Here is an 18,042-nt window from a genome sequence, read left to right on the forward strand (position 1 = left end):
GTTGAGAGCTCCCCATCTTTTTGACACTATTCTGGACGAAGTCAGGACGAACAGAGAAGCGTAAGAAGCCAAATATCAAACGAATACGAATCATGACCGACTTTTACCTTTTATCTTAGCAGTAACGATTCGCAAATCAAACGTAAGAACAACAATCCCTCAGATTTTTACATTCAGTTTCCCAGTCATACGCTTTAGAGGATCGTTGGACCTGCGCTGTGACTGAAGTTACTCTTACCTGCGATTTTACGCCGAGAAGTAAAAGACTGTATTTGTGCTGCGATATTGTACAAGAGTCTTACGTTAGAGACACTTTGTTGCCCGTTCTAAGGAACATAGAAATAGAAACCAGATACAAGAAACTTAAAGTTATAGAATATAGTCGTCCGGTGTATTTGCCTGTGACTGTGAATTACTTTAATTCGGTGAGATTGTATTTGAAAGACCAAGACTTACAACCTGTGGAATTTAAAGCAAACGATCTTCACTGCGTTTTGCATTTTAAAAAGGTATGGGCTCCATAGAAGTATACGATTATAAACAAGAAAAATGGGTACCGGATAAACCGGACCCGGAAAAATGGATACAACATTTCAAAGACCTGAGGGACGGATACGTACGACCTGATCATATGGGCCGTTACATCGTGGGTAGCGGTGCTCATCTTAGGAAAATGGCCGAAATGAAAAAGCAGCCAACAGTACAGCTGGTATCTCCCGTAGCACAAGCGACCGAAATCGCAAAGTCAGAAGTAAAACGTAAGAAGGAAGAAGAGGGTGAAAGTCGTAAGAAGGGCAGTGGAAACACTAAAAAACGTAAGAATACGTCGCCAATAGCGTATACTAAACCAAAGAGACCAAGGTTTATCAATCCCGACTTTCAGCTATAAAGAAACATGGAAGATTTTCATAAAGAAGAGTTGTCTTTGTTCATTTCACCCCCAGCAGCCACGTCAGTACAATCGAGAGAGTGGATCACTTACCGTCCAGTAAATCAAGTCACCACCTTATCGGCACTCGAATTTAACATACCCGGTCAGTCTGCAACGTATTTGGATCTGAAAAGAAGCGTGTTGAACCTTAAACTGCAAATTGTGAAAGGCGATGGCGCCCCTGTTAGCGCCGACGAAATAGTTGGTCCAATCAATCTAACATTTCACACCGTTTTCAGCCAGGTTGATGTATCTTTACAGCAGACCCCTTTGTCGCATACAGGAATCAATTATCCCTATAAAGCTTACATAGACACGATTTTACAGTCAAACCGAGACATACAGGAAAATCTGTTAACGAGTCAACTTTATTATAAAGATACAGGAAACGTTGACACCAATGATGGTAAAACAGGAAATAATTACGGGTTGCTTTACAGATGTGCGCTATTTAAAGGCAGTAAAATTGTGGAAATGGAAGGACCCTTACATATCGATTTGTTTCAACAACCCAAGTTACTCATCAATGGAGTCGCTGTAGGCATTAAACTACATCTTAACCGCGACGCCTTCACATTAATCACTGACAGCCCGTCTCCTGACTATCGCGTGAAAATAGCGGACGCTCATTTCAAACTCTGTATTCAGCGGCTGAAAAGTGACGTATTAGTAGCGCACGATAATCTCATTCAAGACATGTCAGCCATTTACCCTTACCTACGCACAGAGATCAAGACAACGTCCATTGCTTCGGGTCAATTTAGTTACAGCGCTGACGATATATTTAAAGGACTGGTTCCATGTAAACTGATAGTAGGCCTGGTTCCTAGTGCGGCATTTAATGGCGATTACGCGCACAAAACCCATTCAACTTCAAGCATTATAACTGTAGTTCCATAGGCCTATACGTCGATGGACAATCGGTGCCCTCACAACCGATGCAACCAAATTATTCGGCGGATCAATACACGGAGTGTTACAGAACATTGACTCTGTTTAGGAACGACATGAACATTTCGGTCCAAGATTATAAGAAGGGATATTGTCTGTACGTTATTGATGTAGATCCTTACTACTCGTTTAGCACTAAAAGGAAGGGACATTGTCGACTAGAAATCAAATTTGCTGAGGCATTACCAGAGAGTGTGACACTGATTATGTACGCCACCTTCCCGGAAGTACTGCATATCAACAGTGCCAGGGGCGTCTATTTCAAATGAATAATTTAGAACTTGAACGTTTACTCAAAAGATATCCAGTAACAGTGTGCGCCTCTGATCAAATGAAAGTTCAAAAGGGACAGTTTGTTATTTCTAACACGGATACCAGTGATGGAACTGGGAAGCATTGGGTGACCTTTTTCTTTCCGATACAAGGACCTTACGAATTCTTTGATTCGCTAGGAAAAATGCCAAACGACTACGATGCCGGCTTTGAAAACGTATTAACGAACGAGTACTGGATGATTGGTGATCCTATTCAAGACTCTAAATCGGATACCTGTGGACTTTATTGCGTGTATTACGTCATGACTAGATGTACAGGAATGACTTTAAAAGACATTGTCAGACCTTTTAATGCGTATAATAGAAAATGGAATGATATCTGTATTGACAGAATTGTAAACAAAAACAAACTATAGAATCTGTTTATATTTATTTATTTTGTATGTATATAACAATAAAATAGAAATCAAAAGAAAATATTGTCTTTGTTTTAAAACGAGATCCAGTCTATATTTGCTTTATGAGTCTTTTTAGTTTTTTTCTCTTTCTTGATCACGCGTTCCCCCGGTGGAGTTAATGAGGCTCTGGCCACTTTAGGAGGTATGGACTCATCATCTTTTGTTTCTCCAGATCCTGTATACTTGAACTGCTGCATACGCTGATATTTTTCGTAGGGAACCAAAATAAACTTTTCCATTATAGCAATACGGGTTCTAGATACACAAACGCAATTTTCACTAAGATGTAGATCACTCGTGGCTTATGTTGGATGGCTTCTCTCTTTTGATTGAATCCAATTTTTCTGTTTCCCAGTAGATGAATAAAACGTGTCTGTCGCTTAAGCCTATTTTTTTCAGAAGGTGTAAGGCGTATTTTAAACCTGAGAATATTGTAGGCAATCTGGGTGAGAGCTCTCAGTTGATGTCTGGTAATTGTACTCAACAATGCTTTCCTTTGCGCGGCTGTAGTGCTTTTAAGAAGATTTAAGAAATGACGTTGCTGTTTGATTAGTTCAACCATGGTTACTCTTACGCCGCTTTGGTCTTCCTTCTTTAATCGTTAATCTGTAGACTATAGGGTCTTCCCCCGGAAAAATAAGGGTTCTTAAACGGTATTTATCATTGGCGTGTGGGCTCATATCCACCAAAAAATAACCGTGTTTCGTGCTTAATGCGTCTTCATAAGCTTTCATGAATCCTTTTGTTTTACCAGGGTAGAGTTGTCGTCCCAATATTCCTACTTGCGATACATCTCTCAAATTTTTCATGAGTACCATATACCACGTATTCAAGGCAATAGTCCTGGCGTGTTTACCTCCCGGATACAAGTTTTGTGTAATTAGTATGACAGATACTCTCCTATGGTGACAGCCCTGCGTAAATAGCAACTCCATGTCTTTGTTTCGCATTACTTCGTGCATGAGATCATCGATAATAATCAACTTGTGCCTCTTGTCACGGGTAAAGTCGTCCACTTCTTCACCCGTTGGCAGTCCTTGTTTACTATAAAAGTTTGGAATAGACCTTTCCATGTCGTCAAACAAGTCTTGATGTATACCGTAACAGTATAATATGTGCGAAGGCGGTTCTCTCGAATACATATCTTTCACATTTTTCAAAAACCTGTACACCCATTGCGTTTTACCGCTTCCGGTTTGACCACTAATACACATACTGGAGCAAGGTTCAAAAGGTAATGATGTTTTCATTATTTCTTGAGCTTTGGACTTGGTAAGGCGTATCCGATACAACTACTGAGTAGACTGATCCACAATTCGCTAGCACCGTTTTGAAGAGATAGGTTAATGATGGAGGTAATGATAATCACATAAACAATGATCATTTGACAAAAATATACGATGTCAGCTTGAGGTACTCGAGTGCCTAATAAATGCCAACGGTCACTAAGGGACCTGTTTTCTTCTTCATTAGAATGTGGATAACGTATAAACGTTTCCCTTTCCGGGGTGTGAGTACCTGCGGGATTCATATTCTTACGTTGATTAAGGCGAGAATGGGAGTTCTTACCATGAAATGACAAACGCATCATATTCTTACATATTTTTATTCATGACATGAGACAATAACAAAGTTATACAATTCTTTGAATCAAAAATTGAAACAGTGTAGATAAAACTTAAAATTTAGATCACAGAAACAGTAACACAGATGTTAAAATCTATAACAGACCCTATGGAAAATTACGCATTAATGTACAAAAAATGGAATCACCTTTGACAAATATTTAAACGCCCGTAACATTTTTTAAAACGGATGTTACACTTTTTTAAACAGCATTGACAAAAACGTGAACGGACCCTATGGAAAATTACATGTTAAAGTGCAAAAATCGAATCACCTTTGACAAATATCTAAACGCCCGTAACATTTTTTAAAACGGCTGTTACACTTTTTTAAACAGCATTGACAAAAACGTGAACAGACCCTATGGAAAATTACATGTTAAAGTGCAAAAGCTGAAACGTAGATAACAGAAACTAAAATATCGATGTCAAAAACTATAACACAGAAATTTAATTTTAAAACGTATGAACATCAATCTAACTTAATACCCGTACGGTTCAGTGTCAAAATCTGCAATTTTTCTACGTTTTGTATACACCTCTTGATATTTTTTGTTTTCTTCACGATTGACTATTTTCCTTTTTCTCTTATCTCTACAAATTTTACGCGGATTTGTTACTGTAATGCTCGGACAAGCTTTTGGATCGACAACAATGTCTTTCACACTTTCAAAATTGATCAACTGACTATTTTTATAATTTAAAGTAAAACCCCTAACCTTACACGTCTCTTTGTTTTTACTAGTTTTATAAGCGTAATTTTTAGGGCCACCAGACACAAACTCTACAATGTACTCCCCACCGTCCAGCTCATCCGTAAGTTCTCCCAAGTAATCACCTAATGGAGGATCATACTGTCCCGGGCGACTTACATATATCACACTGTCCGTATCATAATACAGTACCCTCCTATCGAGCTTTTCGAGCACACTGTAAAGTTTAAGTCTGGCCCAACAAGTTGTAAACGTAGCTAAATAGATATTCGTTTTATTATCTTCGGGTTTACAGTCTCGTTTGAATGCCATTCTACTTGTAACATGTCATTGGAAAGGATATGAAAATTAAGCGGTTCTTTCGTCGGATCGGAAAACAATTGGAAGAAAAGGTTTGCCTGCGTTTCGTGAAAGAACTCTGTCTGGCGCATATTGAGACGTTGACCAAAATTACCCCAAAAGCTATTGAGACATAGTTTAGCCAGCGCTCTTAAACCCGGATTCTTCCTTATGTTTGACCGATCCAACGAAACACCCTCTTTCTCCATATATTGAGTTATGTAATTCATCATGTCTTGTTCACTTTGTATCCAGTCAGGGGAGCCGCTTGCCTCTTGCTTAAACTTTAAAAACGTGTTTATTTAATTGGCAAACAGTCCCCCTTTGCTGGTTTTAGGGTCATATTGAGTAGTTTCCTCCCAGTGGTATACTTCGTATATTTTCTTAATGGTATAACCTAGTCTTAAAGCGGTCTGAATCTCCGGAGTATACCACGTGCCAGTTAACGCTCTATAATCATCGGGCAATCGCAACTGTTTTGGTTTTCAGTATCCGCGCAGGTTCTACATAAAGGAAATTTCAGTTTGCCATTTGACCTATAAGGAAGGACGGGATGGTATAGACCTCTTGGTGGTACAATTTTAACTTTGGCGATGCCAAAGTACTCATTTATGTCACTGAAATCTTTCGTTATTATGACGGGCTGACCTACAGGATACTGGCAATACTTGTTGACCCAAGGATACAAACTAGTGAAATTAACGTACTTGATTCGTTCACTTTCATCAACTTTGTAGTAGAGTTTACTGGCATTGGTGCGTCCCCCGAAGAAACTTTCCCTAGGATCTAATCTGTCTGTTAAATCTAAATTATCAATAAAACGCTTCATCTCAGAATTTTGATTCTTTCGTTTTCTGAATTCGTGGTCCCAAATACAAACGTATTTCATTCCTAATTGTTCTATGTAAGCTTTCTTTTTCATTGTCAACGCGAATAGTTCGTCTAATGATTGATTGGTGAGCGGATGACACGTATTTTCGCGATTATCGGTGAAACAATCTCTACATCCGTGATAGATGCAACTGTGGTACTCATACGCGGTGTTTGTTTCTTCGCAATACACATCTAATTTATATCGTGTACCTGGTAAAGATTTTTCGCCAATATTTAGCGCGTGTTGAATTTTGATATTTTTCGTATGCGCCAACCATTCTAACCATTCGATAGAGATTTTACTGTATTGATCATTGTAACCACCGGGAGGAATTTTCGCTATCAATGTACGTACAAACTTTTTCTATCTCACTTCCTTTTCCGTCAGTTCAGTTTCGCGGATCCATTCGTTTTTGTCAAATACATACAGCTTTCCGTCTACTAATTTTGCGGGTACCCAATCATTTTCGCCCTCTAATTTTACTTTCCATTCATCTTCTAAAAATTTGGTTCTAAATACGTTCATGCAGACGGAAGCTATGGTCACGGAATCGAATGGATCTACGGCCCGTACTAACTTTTCTTCTTCCTGCCCTTTATCATTTATTTCAAACTCTCTTTCACCCGTAGCATTCATCAATAATTCTCTAAATTTTAAACACGCTTGTCTCAAAATATCAACATCGCTTCTACAATATTCCAACATTTCTTTTTTAAAATTGAACGTATCATTCTTTCTCTCACTCAACCATGCTAACAAATCAGATCTCTCTCTCTCACTCATAAAATCATGCCCGTAATATTTAGCCTCTGGGTATGACCCTATATAATTTTGGTTTTCTTTCGTATTAAAATAATGAGGGAACCACCCCTTTTTCAATTCATCTAATCCAAAGACTTTCGGTAACGCAGATAATTTCATGGGTAAAAAATTGAGACTGTCAATCACTTTAATATGTAAATCTCGCTCCAACGTCATGTACATAATTTTAGATCCGCTATAAATGATTTTGTCTGGTCTAAGGGATTGGTCTATAAGATATTCTAAAAGGAAATAGCCGTCGTAGCCTTTCATATTGTGGGGAACAACTTTAAAAATATGATGCTGTTCAGAAAACAACCATTGACCAAATTTTTCCGCGGTATCCCTTCCTTCAAACGTGACTTCTCTAAACCCGCATGTTCCGGGGCATGGCCCTTCATCTTCGTTAGCAGGCAACTCTGAGTTGTCACATTCGTCCCAACGGGTACCGCATTTTTAACATACAGAATCGGGCGTTAATTTTTTATCAATGCATTCGGGACACACCGTATGGGCCACTACAAAATTGGGACGATGCGTGGTTTTACCGCACCATGACGTTTTACAATTTTGACATTTGGAGCAAGATTTACATACCTGTTGCGATTGGCAGTCTTTACAATCAATTTTTCTATTAGGTACATATCCATTTTCACACACTGATATTTCATCCTGGCTACACTCGAAATCAAAAAAAAATAAACTTCGGAATGTGATCTTCTTTCGCCGGGGTGGCTCTTAAATAACACAAATGTCCTTCTAATACAAAGTCGTTACACGAACTACACATATACTCTCCGCACTGGTGTTCATCTTTCTTGCGTTGATCTAACCTAATTACTTTATAGCATGAAGGGCACTTCCACCATTTGTCGCATTGTGAGGTTCCGCTGGGTTTTCCTTTGTTTTTTCCTTTCTTATGTATTGGTATTTGTTTGTGTTTTTGATAACACTCTTCTGATCTACAGTCCATATTACAATCTCCGCAAGTCACTTCATTTTCAGTTTTGGGACATTGGTCTCTTTTACAGATGATACAGTGTGTTTCGCAATGGTGTCTTTCTTTGTGGTCGTAATGTTTGAGGCATTTTTCGCAAAAATACATGGCGCTAAAGAAACCGGTGATACTTGCTATGGCGTGAAAGTGACTGTCATCCACTAAGTATATGTAAATGCATGGCCGCTCGTCGGAACTGGGGCTTGTTATGATTTTATTGGCCAGCGCGGCGCTAACCACCATCACTCGTACTCCAAGGACTTCTTCAAACGCCGATAAATCTTCTAAACTCGCTGGTCTGTCCAAAGAAACTCCTGCCAATTGACTAATGGCTATTGCTAATTGTTGTTGTTGCTTAAGATTCTTTCTTGTGAGGTTCTTATAATAACTTTCTGGCACCCGTATGAATTCCAATGGATGACGGCTGTGCACTCTCTTATATACGATTCGCTTTCTGAATTCGCGATGTCATTCGTTAATAATATTGAGCGTCCGATTGGTTAAAATTTCGACGTTTTCATTGGTCAAAACGACTTTATTGGAGATGTTACATTGGTTCGTTTTCCTGCCTTCTGATTGGCTATTTTATGTTTAGAAACGACGGTAATATTCTGTATTCTAAACGGATAAAGAGTGTTGGTTCATTTTAGCATGGGATATCGACGGGTTTACATCCGTTGAGTGCGTAATAGTTTGTCTTTTAATTTCATTTTATAAATAGGTATTCTCGTATAGTTTTAATGACTGGTCAGCAGTACGTAATTATATTATACATTTTCTTTCGAATGATTTTTATACTAGAGGTTCTTTATAACGCATGCGTATAGCTTTGTTTTCGTGTTATCTCCCGGCCTAACTAAACTAAAAGGAACCAGCGTGTGAGCCATCTGGTCTAGTCGCGTAATGGCTGTCAAGTATTTGAATACTAATTTTTCGCTTAACAGAGGTCTAAATTGAGGCTAGTTTTTGTTTAAATTTCACTGTGGATGTATTGTTGACATTTTGATAGGAAACGTGGGAGAGCAGGTCGTATTCGGTGAAGTCAAGCTCAATTTTAGTATGAGTAGTACTTCCGGGTCACAGAAGTGTGATTTTGATGTCAGTTTACAGTAATGTGACCAGAGACATCTGTCTTAGAAGATACATGACCCCTACTTTTCTCTTCATTTTATATCAGTTTTATCATAACTCTTTAAAATGAGGAAAGGATTTGTTCTCTGAAATGGGTCAAGCTACGTTTGCTAGCTCTTTGAAAAAAGGTCAGTTTTATATAGAATATATAGGGAAAACTATTTAGGCTATTGTGACCTGTAGGGCTGACCCTCGATATGCGCGAACACGCCCTAGATAAGTATACAAGACATTCCTAAGCATTTTCATAAATACGTCATTAGAATTCAAAATGGCCGCCGCACACGCGCACTTATTACGAATTCTTATATGCAAATGAGTAACTAATTATAGTAACTAGGTCATCCAAGATGACGCCCGTTTGTTTAGACACAAAGTGACGCCTATACTACTCATACTTAAGTACCTATTTTTACGAAATTAAATCATCAACTGACCGAATACTAGCTTTTTTACAAAGCTAAATTAGCATTTTGTCTTAGACTGAGAAGATTATTAACATCTATTCTTCAAGCGTTGAATCTGCATTTTGAAACTATCAATAGAAATAACAAATGTATAGTAAAAGTGGATATATTGTCCATAAGTATTGAAATGGCCCTCAGTAGAGAAATAACTACTGCGTAAGTATTCTTTATACGACTGAAAAATAATATCGCATGTGCAAGTAGCTGCGGGGACAAAACGATTAGCCATCAATCTCGGAGTTGTTGTGTTGTAGTCCTCAGTCTAACATCTTTCTTTTCAAATTTTATCTTCAAATTTTACAGGACGGAAAATTAATACACTTATCTATTTATTTTTATAGTTCATTTATTGAAAGAAATATACTTGTATTCAAGATATTTTGTAGCAAGTGTCGAGTAAAATATTTAAAGGTATCTTAGATAAAAAGACAAATTACTCCCGAAAATAGAAACTATAAGAGAAAACAATTAGTATTCGTAAAAATCGTCGCAAAAGATATTGTAAGAATAAAAACAAATACGGTAATACTTAATTATATTGAATTTACAAAATGGTCTGCGGTAATTTCGTACCCGTGGTAACGTGCGTGGAAGTCAGACAGTTAACTATAAAGGTTATTTGTGTAATTTTAGATCTTTTCAGGATACAATACTGCGTAAAGTAACGAAAACGTCCGAAATTATTAGCGAAGAATGATGAGTGTCTTTTATTTTCTTCATTACTACAATGGTTTTTTCTAAAGGGTACTTTATTAGCATTGGGAGGATGATATACACGAGAGTTTGTAAATAAGATTCGCCTCTGGTCCTTGTACAACGGACGTTTGAAAAAGTAATGGTCTGCATTTTTTAAAATGAAATTCGCAGTTAAATGTTGAATTATCCCGTAAGTAATTGTAATGCAAGTCCGTATTTATATTGCTACACTTGTTCTGATTCTCGCTGTGTTTAAGTATTATGTGTGTCCATATCTAAATTGTTCCACATTTCAGTTGATGATGGTAAAACTAATGTAGAATAAATTTCGAAAAATCGAGCACCTGTGGCATAGTTGTCATTATTTCTTAACAAATATGGATAAGTACCACGAGCTGTTTTTTTTGAAAGATATCATTCAAGCAATCAGGCAATCCGCCATGACTGAATTTATAAACTAAAATTATTTATGCATTTTCCGCCTGTCCGACAATGAGATGAGACCATTCAGTTTTGCGGAGATGTTTATCTATAAAATCAGTTCTAGTTAAACCAGTCGCTTTTCGCGCAGCGTCATACTGAATACTTTCAAGAATATTTTTTCGTACAAAGTACAGCCTAAGGAGGCATATTTAATAACCGGTCTTAAATACGATATGTAAATTTGATAAAGCGTATTTCATTTTAATTTAATCTTCAGCATTTATATTGTTCCAAGATGTTTTAGGCTGACTGTGCTATATCTGAAATGTGTTTATCCAATGTTCCATCATCTTTAAATGTCACATCCATATGCTTATGTAAGTGAACGAAAATTAGTTTTGTGTTTTGAAAATATATATTAGGAGAATCGCCATGATTTCTAGATAGTTAAAAGTACGTTACTTTAGTTTTAGCAGCGTTGAACTGCACCAACCATTGCGTTGCACAGATAGATATTTTTCAAGATCACAGTTAATTGTACATATCATGAGAACTTACAGCTGGTAAACTATCATCTGCAAATAAACGTGTGACACTTGTCAGTGAATCAGCTATATCATTTACGTATATCAAAAATAGCAGAAGCCCTAATACTGGGCCTTGTGGCACACCGGCCGTTATGCACTTCTCATCTGAATATGAGGAACCGACAACAGCTGTTTGTTTCCTACTTTTTTTTTATAATATATAATAATTTGAAAACCAGTTTAAACATTACAAGAAAATCCATATTGTTTAAGTTGAAAATGAGACCTTTATACCATACTCTATCGAATGTTTTGCGTATATCACAGAAAACTATATAACTTGCTAACTAATCTTCAAATATTTTGCAACATTTTAATTTAATTATAAATATCTATATGCTGGTAAACTGTAGTGTCCCGGAAATACATTTTGCTGAATGGATCTTTTAAAAAGTATCGTTAAAGGCTGTTAAAGGCTTGCGATTCGAATGAGAAGTTTCTTTAAGCTTTCTATGGCCAATTTTGTCCGGTCTGGTATTATTATTATTATTATTATTAATGATCAGATTTCATAAAACATCTACCATATCTTGTTATGTAACAGTAATGGTGCTTAAATTTTGGGGGTTTTTTTTGTGTTTAACTTCTAGTGAATCAGCTTTCTTGTCATCAATGGATGAAATAGAACTGATAAAGAAGTGAATGAAGACTTTCCATGCAATACAAAGTCCCCTACTGGAAGGCACCTATTTTTTTCTACTGTAGTAAAAAATAATGAATTGATATCTGTCAATGCTGTATAAAACATATTGTACTATATATACAATATCATGTTTAAACAAAACACTTGGATTAAAATATGCATATAAAAAACCTACGTTTGTTGATGGTTTCATAACATCTATAAATATAAAAACGTATTTAATTTCAATTTTGATAACATTTTTTTTTGAAATTGATGAGAAAATGTGAGACAAAAACTTAAAAAATCAATTTTAAAGGGTAGTTATTCCTAAGAAAATACGCCAACATCTTTTTAATTGGGTCCATGCTGCTAATTCCAATATATTATTAGTAATGCAAAGCTACTTTCAGTATCTACCATACAAAGTTATTATATTTTCGCTTCTTTTGCCCCTTAAGGATAACATGGTGTAATAGCCATATTTCATATCTTGTAACTGGATGGAAATATTTAAATGAAATTTGGTCACTTTAAAATTAAAAAGGTTTCACCGATAGATCTTTCGAATTTTATCTTTTTTTGGTGGTGGGCGGGGGGGGGGGGGGGGGGGGGGGGATTGGGGCGGATAATCGGTAAGTTTACATTGGTGCCTACGGAAAATATATAATTTCTTTGATTATGAGAATCTGAGCTTGAGTTTCGAAAAAATATTGCGGTAGGAAACTGCATTATATGATTCTGATACAAATGTCAAAAAGAAATCTAAAATTCCTCGTAGGGAAAAGGAGAAAATTCCTATTTTTTATAGTTTTCAGGGGAGATAACTCACGAAAAACAAAACATTTTCAGGGGAGGTAATCTAAAGGATCTAAGGGAAATTTTTCTATCGTTTGAGATTTTCAAAGCTTACATTTGGTGAAACTGAGGCCTATTACGGGTAGCCATCCTTAAAAATTTCAAACGTTATTCCTTTCGAAATTGAACATAAAAAAATTTCAGGCAACAATTTTATAACAACGCATCAAACAAATAAAGTCAAAAATTGTTTGCTTTATTAAATAGCCGCTGTTTTTAACCGCTGTTTGATAAATTCGATACTGAAATGCACTAGTGTGGGAATGCATTTCTGACATGTTTAAAAATACGTTTCTGCACAAAGAACAAGCTTCAGGAGCATATATATACTATAAAAAAGCCTTTTTTAACTAGCTGCGTTCTAAAACATTATAAAATGTGGACCTGTGGAGAAGTTTGCAAAGCTTTTTCCTTTTTATTGAACAAAATTCGCACTTCGTATCCGGTCTATAACACCATCTATAAAGGGATTTTACAATAACTTAAATGTTTCCCGTAATAAGACAATGTATCGTGCACAAGACCAGACCCCTAGCTTTATGGGTAAGGTCAAACCTAGAGGTCAAAAGTAAACAAGGTATATTTCGTGACCGGTCCGTTACTCTGCCATTCATAAAGGGATTTTGAAATTACTTGGCACAAATGTTCACCATAATGAGACGACCTGTCATGTGAAAAATTCAGACCACTAGCTTTAAGGTCAATGTCACACTAAGAGGTTAAATGTTAATATGGTGTGTTTCTTGTCTAGTCAATAAAACTGCCATTCATCACGAGTGGAGTTACTTAAAAAAAATGTTTTCTATAATGAATTGATTTGTCATGCGCAAGGTCCAGATCCCTAGCGCCAAGGGTGTTTCTTTTGGTGCTCTGTCTTCTGCAAAAGCATTGAGTACATGCGTTTTTGGTTCTTAAAATTTGCTTTTTGTATTGATATACAGCATTTTTGTCATGTTTTGTGGTTCCATTGCGGGGAATACTTTTATTTATACTATCGCGTGACTTTAGAACATAGTGGTGGTAAGAGTGAGGTTTGGCGCGCACCATAAACTGGTTGTTTTGACACTGTGTTTCTTTATTTGTTTGTTTTGTCCTCATGTGATTGCTTTGTATGTTAGTGTGTGTGTTGGTAGTATGCACATCTGCGTGCTATGAGTTTTGTTTTGGAGGCTGCGTTTTTGGAACGTGGCATTCCATTATTGATATTTATCCTTGCATTTTTAGTCTTTTGCTTGTCCCATGACACCATAAAACTTGTATTTTGAAAATTGGCATGTTCTGTAAAGGGACCTAGAAAGAGATTTATATTTAAAAGCTAGTTTTGTTTATATCAGCATAAACGCACAAGAAATAGCATTCAATCCTTAATAATTTAATGCTTGGGTCCGCGTACTTATTGACTTGCTCTATAACAATCCGCTGGGTATGGTTCGCTCTGACCTCTGAGCAGCTTGACCTTTAGACGATTCTATTTTAAATAGTAGTCAGTTATGCGCACTGATGTATGAAAAATCTCTTAAATTATCAGGTAATATTTCGAACATGACTTTATAGCATAGTAACTTAAATGATAAGCTTTTGGATCTATACAAAAAGGTTCGAAACACAGTCTAGTGAAATGTACTTGACATTTTCATGTTTGAGTACTTTCAAGAAATACAGTATTCATTATCATGTTCAGTCTATTTAGATTATGAGGTTTTTGCTATTTCATTATTTGTTTTCTTTTCTGTAAATATTTATATATGAAACGACGGATAGCTCTATAGTGCTTTAACTCTGTAACGTCTGTTAGACAGATGATAATGGACTCTGAAACTTGGTATGCAGAAATTTCTTCCATGTTGTATTTGTTTTCAACAACTTGAATGCAAATATGTTCAACCTATTTTCCCCATTCTGCAGCGCTGGTTCATTATAAAGCATCTCGAAAACAAAACAGAAAAGTCAATAAGTCAAAACTTAAACACAAATATTGAAAAGGAACGACGCAGAGGGGGTTTCGAACCCTGGATCGACAATTCTAGCTTGCATGTTATGAGATTATAACATATCGTCTGAGATATGAAGCGCTTCCATCAGATGATTACATTTTTATATATGTTTAACAGCACCAAACTCTGTCATAACCAGAAACAGTACCGTCACGGCTCAGTACGCAGTGTCGAACTATAACTGTTTTGTAATGGTTTACCTAGAAATTTTGGCAGTTAATATTGTATACAAAATAAAAAATGGTAATCATAATTACATTACTCACTACAACATTTACAGTAGTTGTAAAGCTGAAATGCTTCTAGTCGATGTTGAACATGATTATAAGAGAGAGAATGTTTTACAGATTATTTTATGAAGTACCAATTTTATCTATGCGCCGACCCCCTCGCCAACCAGCCAGTATATTTAGTTCTTTTTCTGTTGTTTGGTTTTACTTATTCAGGCCTGAAACGTTTTACAGACAAACATAGAAGAAAAAAATACATTTGGATGAACAACATTGACGTTACTTTTACAGCATGGTAATAGATAATTGTATATCTTAATTATACTATTGTCTTTCGGGCTGACTGTAAATTATCATGCCATTTTTATTTTGTTCAAACTTATGTTGTTGGTTTGTTTAACTTGTAAAATACAATGTTTCTGAAAGTTCTTGTGAAAATCGTCTCATTCTTCTCTCACACGTTAAAATCTATTTAAATGGCGATAAAATTATTTGAAATTAACTGCTTGTCACGTTCACATGTTAAGTGTATTTGATACGGAATATCAGTATTGTAACTGAAGCGTTCATTCCTCGTATGTAATTTCCACGAAGCGGCAATTGATTGACATCGTCGACAGCAAGAAGTTTTCGTGGAATGTAATTCCGCCTTTACTGGATTGTTTGTGTAACTAAACTACACGTGATCGTATAAGAACTATATGTACTTTGCATCGTTTATGCTGATTGATTAAAATAGCTTAAATGAAGACGAAAAAATGAACGACTGAAATACGACAGCTATTCCAGACGAACTCAGATGCGTCCGAAAACGTATCAACATGTTCAACAGTCCATTGTTCCATTGTTTTGACAACTGCTGACAATTGATCTATTGCGTTCTACTTTACAGGTGTTTTAAAACTCTTTAGACAACATAAACGCGGTTATTCAATACAATTAAATAGCTATTTAGCTTAAAAATTGTCACTGGATTATAATATCCAACATCGGTAAATGCATATTGAAACACATAATAATAGTCATGTTCCTTGGATGAATTATTACAATTTCTGGCTTTATTAATGGTAGTTTTACAGCTTAAAGGCATTTTTTGTTGATATTCAAACTTCAATGTTTTTATTTGATATAATGATAATAAAGTTTAACTATATTAAACACATAATTATCTTCTAGTTCATCACTTTTTATTTCAGGAAAGGTGGATACCCTTCATTTGGGGACTGCACTCAAACATACTTTCAGCCTTTCAATACCGACAATACTTGGGAATCAGAGGACTGTACAACTGGATTAGCACAATACTTTATCTGTCAAAGACAGATAAAAGAGGGAAATGAAACGCAACGTAAATTTGAGTAGTTTTAAACTAAATTACTATTATAACTAACTTTAAAACTTATTTTTTTTTTTTGCAACTCTGAATTGCTTCTCAGCCCAATTACCCACTACCCTCGATATATATATATAAACACAACATTTCAGTTTTTCAAATTTGGTATCGAGGATAAAACCATTGTAATTATTCTTGATATAAAGAAACAACTGAGTACAAATAAAGAGGTAATATAAAGTTTTGAATATATGACTAGCATTACACATTTTGTGTTGTCACTGCGATTTTGATATATCAAGTTACAAGATAGATTAAAATTTAATGTTTGAAATTAAATTTCAACATATTTTTTTAGCCGAAATAAAAGAAATTGACATTTGTGAGAGTGTTGTTCCCAAGGAGAAACAGATGGTATTTACTTCATACTCCGGAAAGAAATGCCAGAGTTGGAATAATCTTAGCGAAGACGCTATGCGTCATTTTCATGAGGAATTATCTGACATTCCACTTCCAACGAATGCGCCAAATCATTGTGCAGATCCTTCTTCAATTGGTCTCTTGTGGTGTTATGTGCAAGAACCTGAGCAGGATATGTGGGAGCCATGTTTCTTGCAAAGTGAGCTATATTTAAATCAGCTAATTAAACTTTAAGTTATTTTCTTAAAACTAGTTGAAACCTGTTTGTCCGTTTAAATTTTAATTCCTAAATTTTATATCAATGCATGTTAATATTGTTCATTAGTCAAACATTTAAAGTTATCATTGATACATCAAATCACACTGAAGATTCATAAACACTTGATATTTAAATAATATTAAGAACTACAGCGTGTGACCATATTAAAGTATTCAAAATCGACTTAACTTCGATGTTAACGTTTTAATAACGTAACATATGAACTACGATAACTCAAACCTTTGTCAATCAAAGTATCTTAATTGTTAATGATTTGTAATAGATCCGTTTGCATTTGGATCAATGTGGTACCAAATATTCTTCACAACTCGAATGAGGTCAGACCTGTTTTTACCTCGTCGAGTATCTTTTCAAGGCAACACTTAATTGTCCCCCACAGGTTTGCTATAATGTTAATGCTAGATGACTGACTCGGCCAAATTAAACAAGGCATATTGTTAAACTCTTTCCAAGTTTTAGTCATCAAATGATTGCTGGAGTTTTAACTCGTAAACGGCGCACACTTTGCAAGAAAGTTGCGTTTATAGTTATTACACATGCATGTTGGACATGATCATTGCATAATGGGATAGTTCACTAGCAACTGCTTCCAGTACATTCTTTACATAACTGTGTCGGGCATGTTTTGGCGGAAATCCGTGGTACTAATCATTTCAAGAAAGCTTTATTTTCTCTATATAATAAAACTTTATCCTTCATCTTCTACCTTTTGCATATCAGTTACCAATTCTACTTATTATTGCATCAAATGACTGATTGAAAATAACTTGATTTATTTATAGTTATTGACTTCATATCTATATCAATTTAAATTTCATTTTTAAGTATCGTCTTGAAGATTCCTCAGTTTTCTCACAAGATCTATATATGATATACTATAAAATCTGGTAAATAAGCGTATACGCTGATAATAATTTTAGTGGCACTTTTATGCGCCTATTTTTGATATGCGCTTATACCTAAGCCAAAACTATGCGCTTATTTTTGATATGCGCTCATAGACAGGCCATGTGTGCCTATATTTTGATATATTAGAA

The 18,042-nt window shown here is 35.7% G+C and overlaps 1 protein-coding gene across 1 annotated transcript; it reads left to right on the top strand.

The window, feature by feature from the left end:
* Positions 1 to 895: 895 nt before the first annotated feature.
* LOC123540055 (uncharacterized) lies at positions 896 to 1,831 on the top strand. The gene has a single exon (XM_045324844.2). The coding sequence runs from the start codon at positions 896 to 898 to the stop codon at positions 1,829 to 1,831; it is 936 nt and encodes a 311-aa protein (XP_045180779.2).
* Positions 1,832 to 18,042: the final 16,211 nt, after the last annotated feature.

Source organism: Mercenaria mercenaria, chromosome 5, assembly GCF_021730395.1.
Source record: "Mercenaria mercenaria strain notata chromosome 5, MADL_Memer_1, whole genome shotgun sequence".
NCBI classification, from domain to species: Eukaryota; Metazoa; Mollusca; class Bivalvia; order Venerida; family Veneridae; genus Mercenaria; species Mercenaria mercenaria.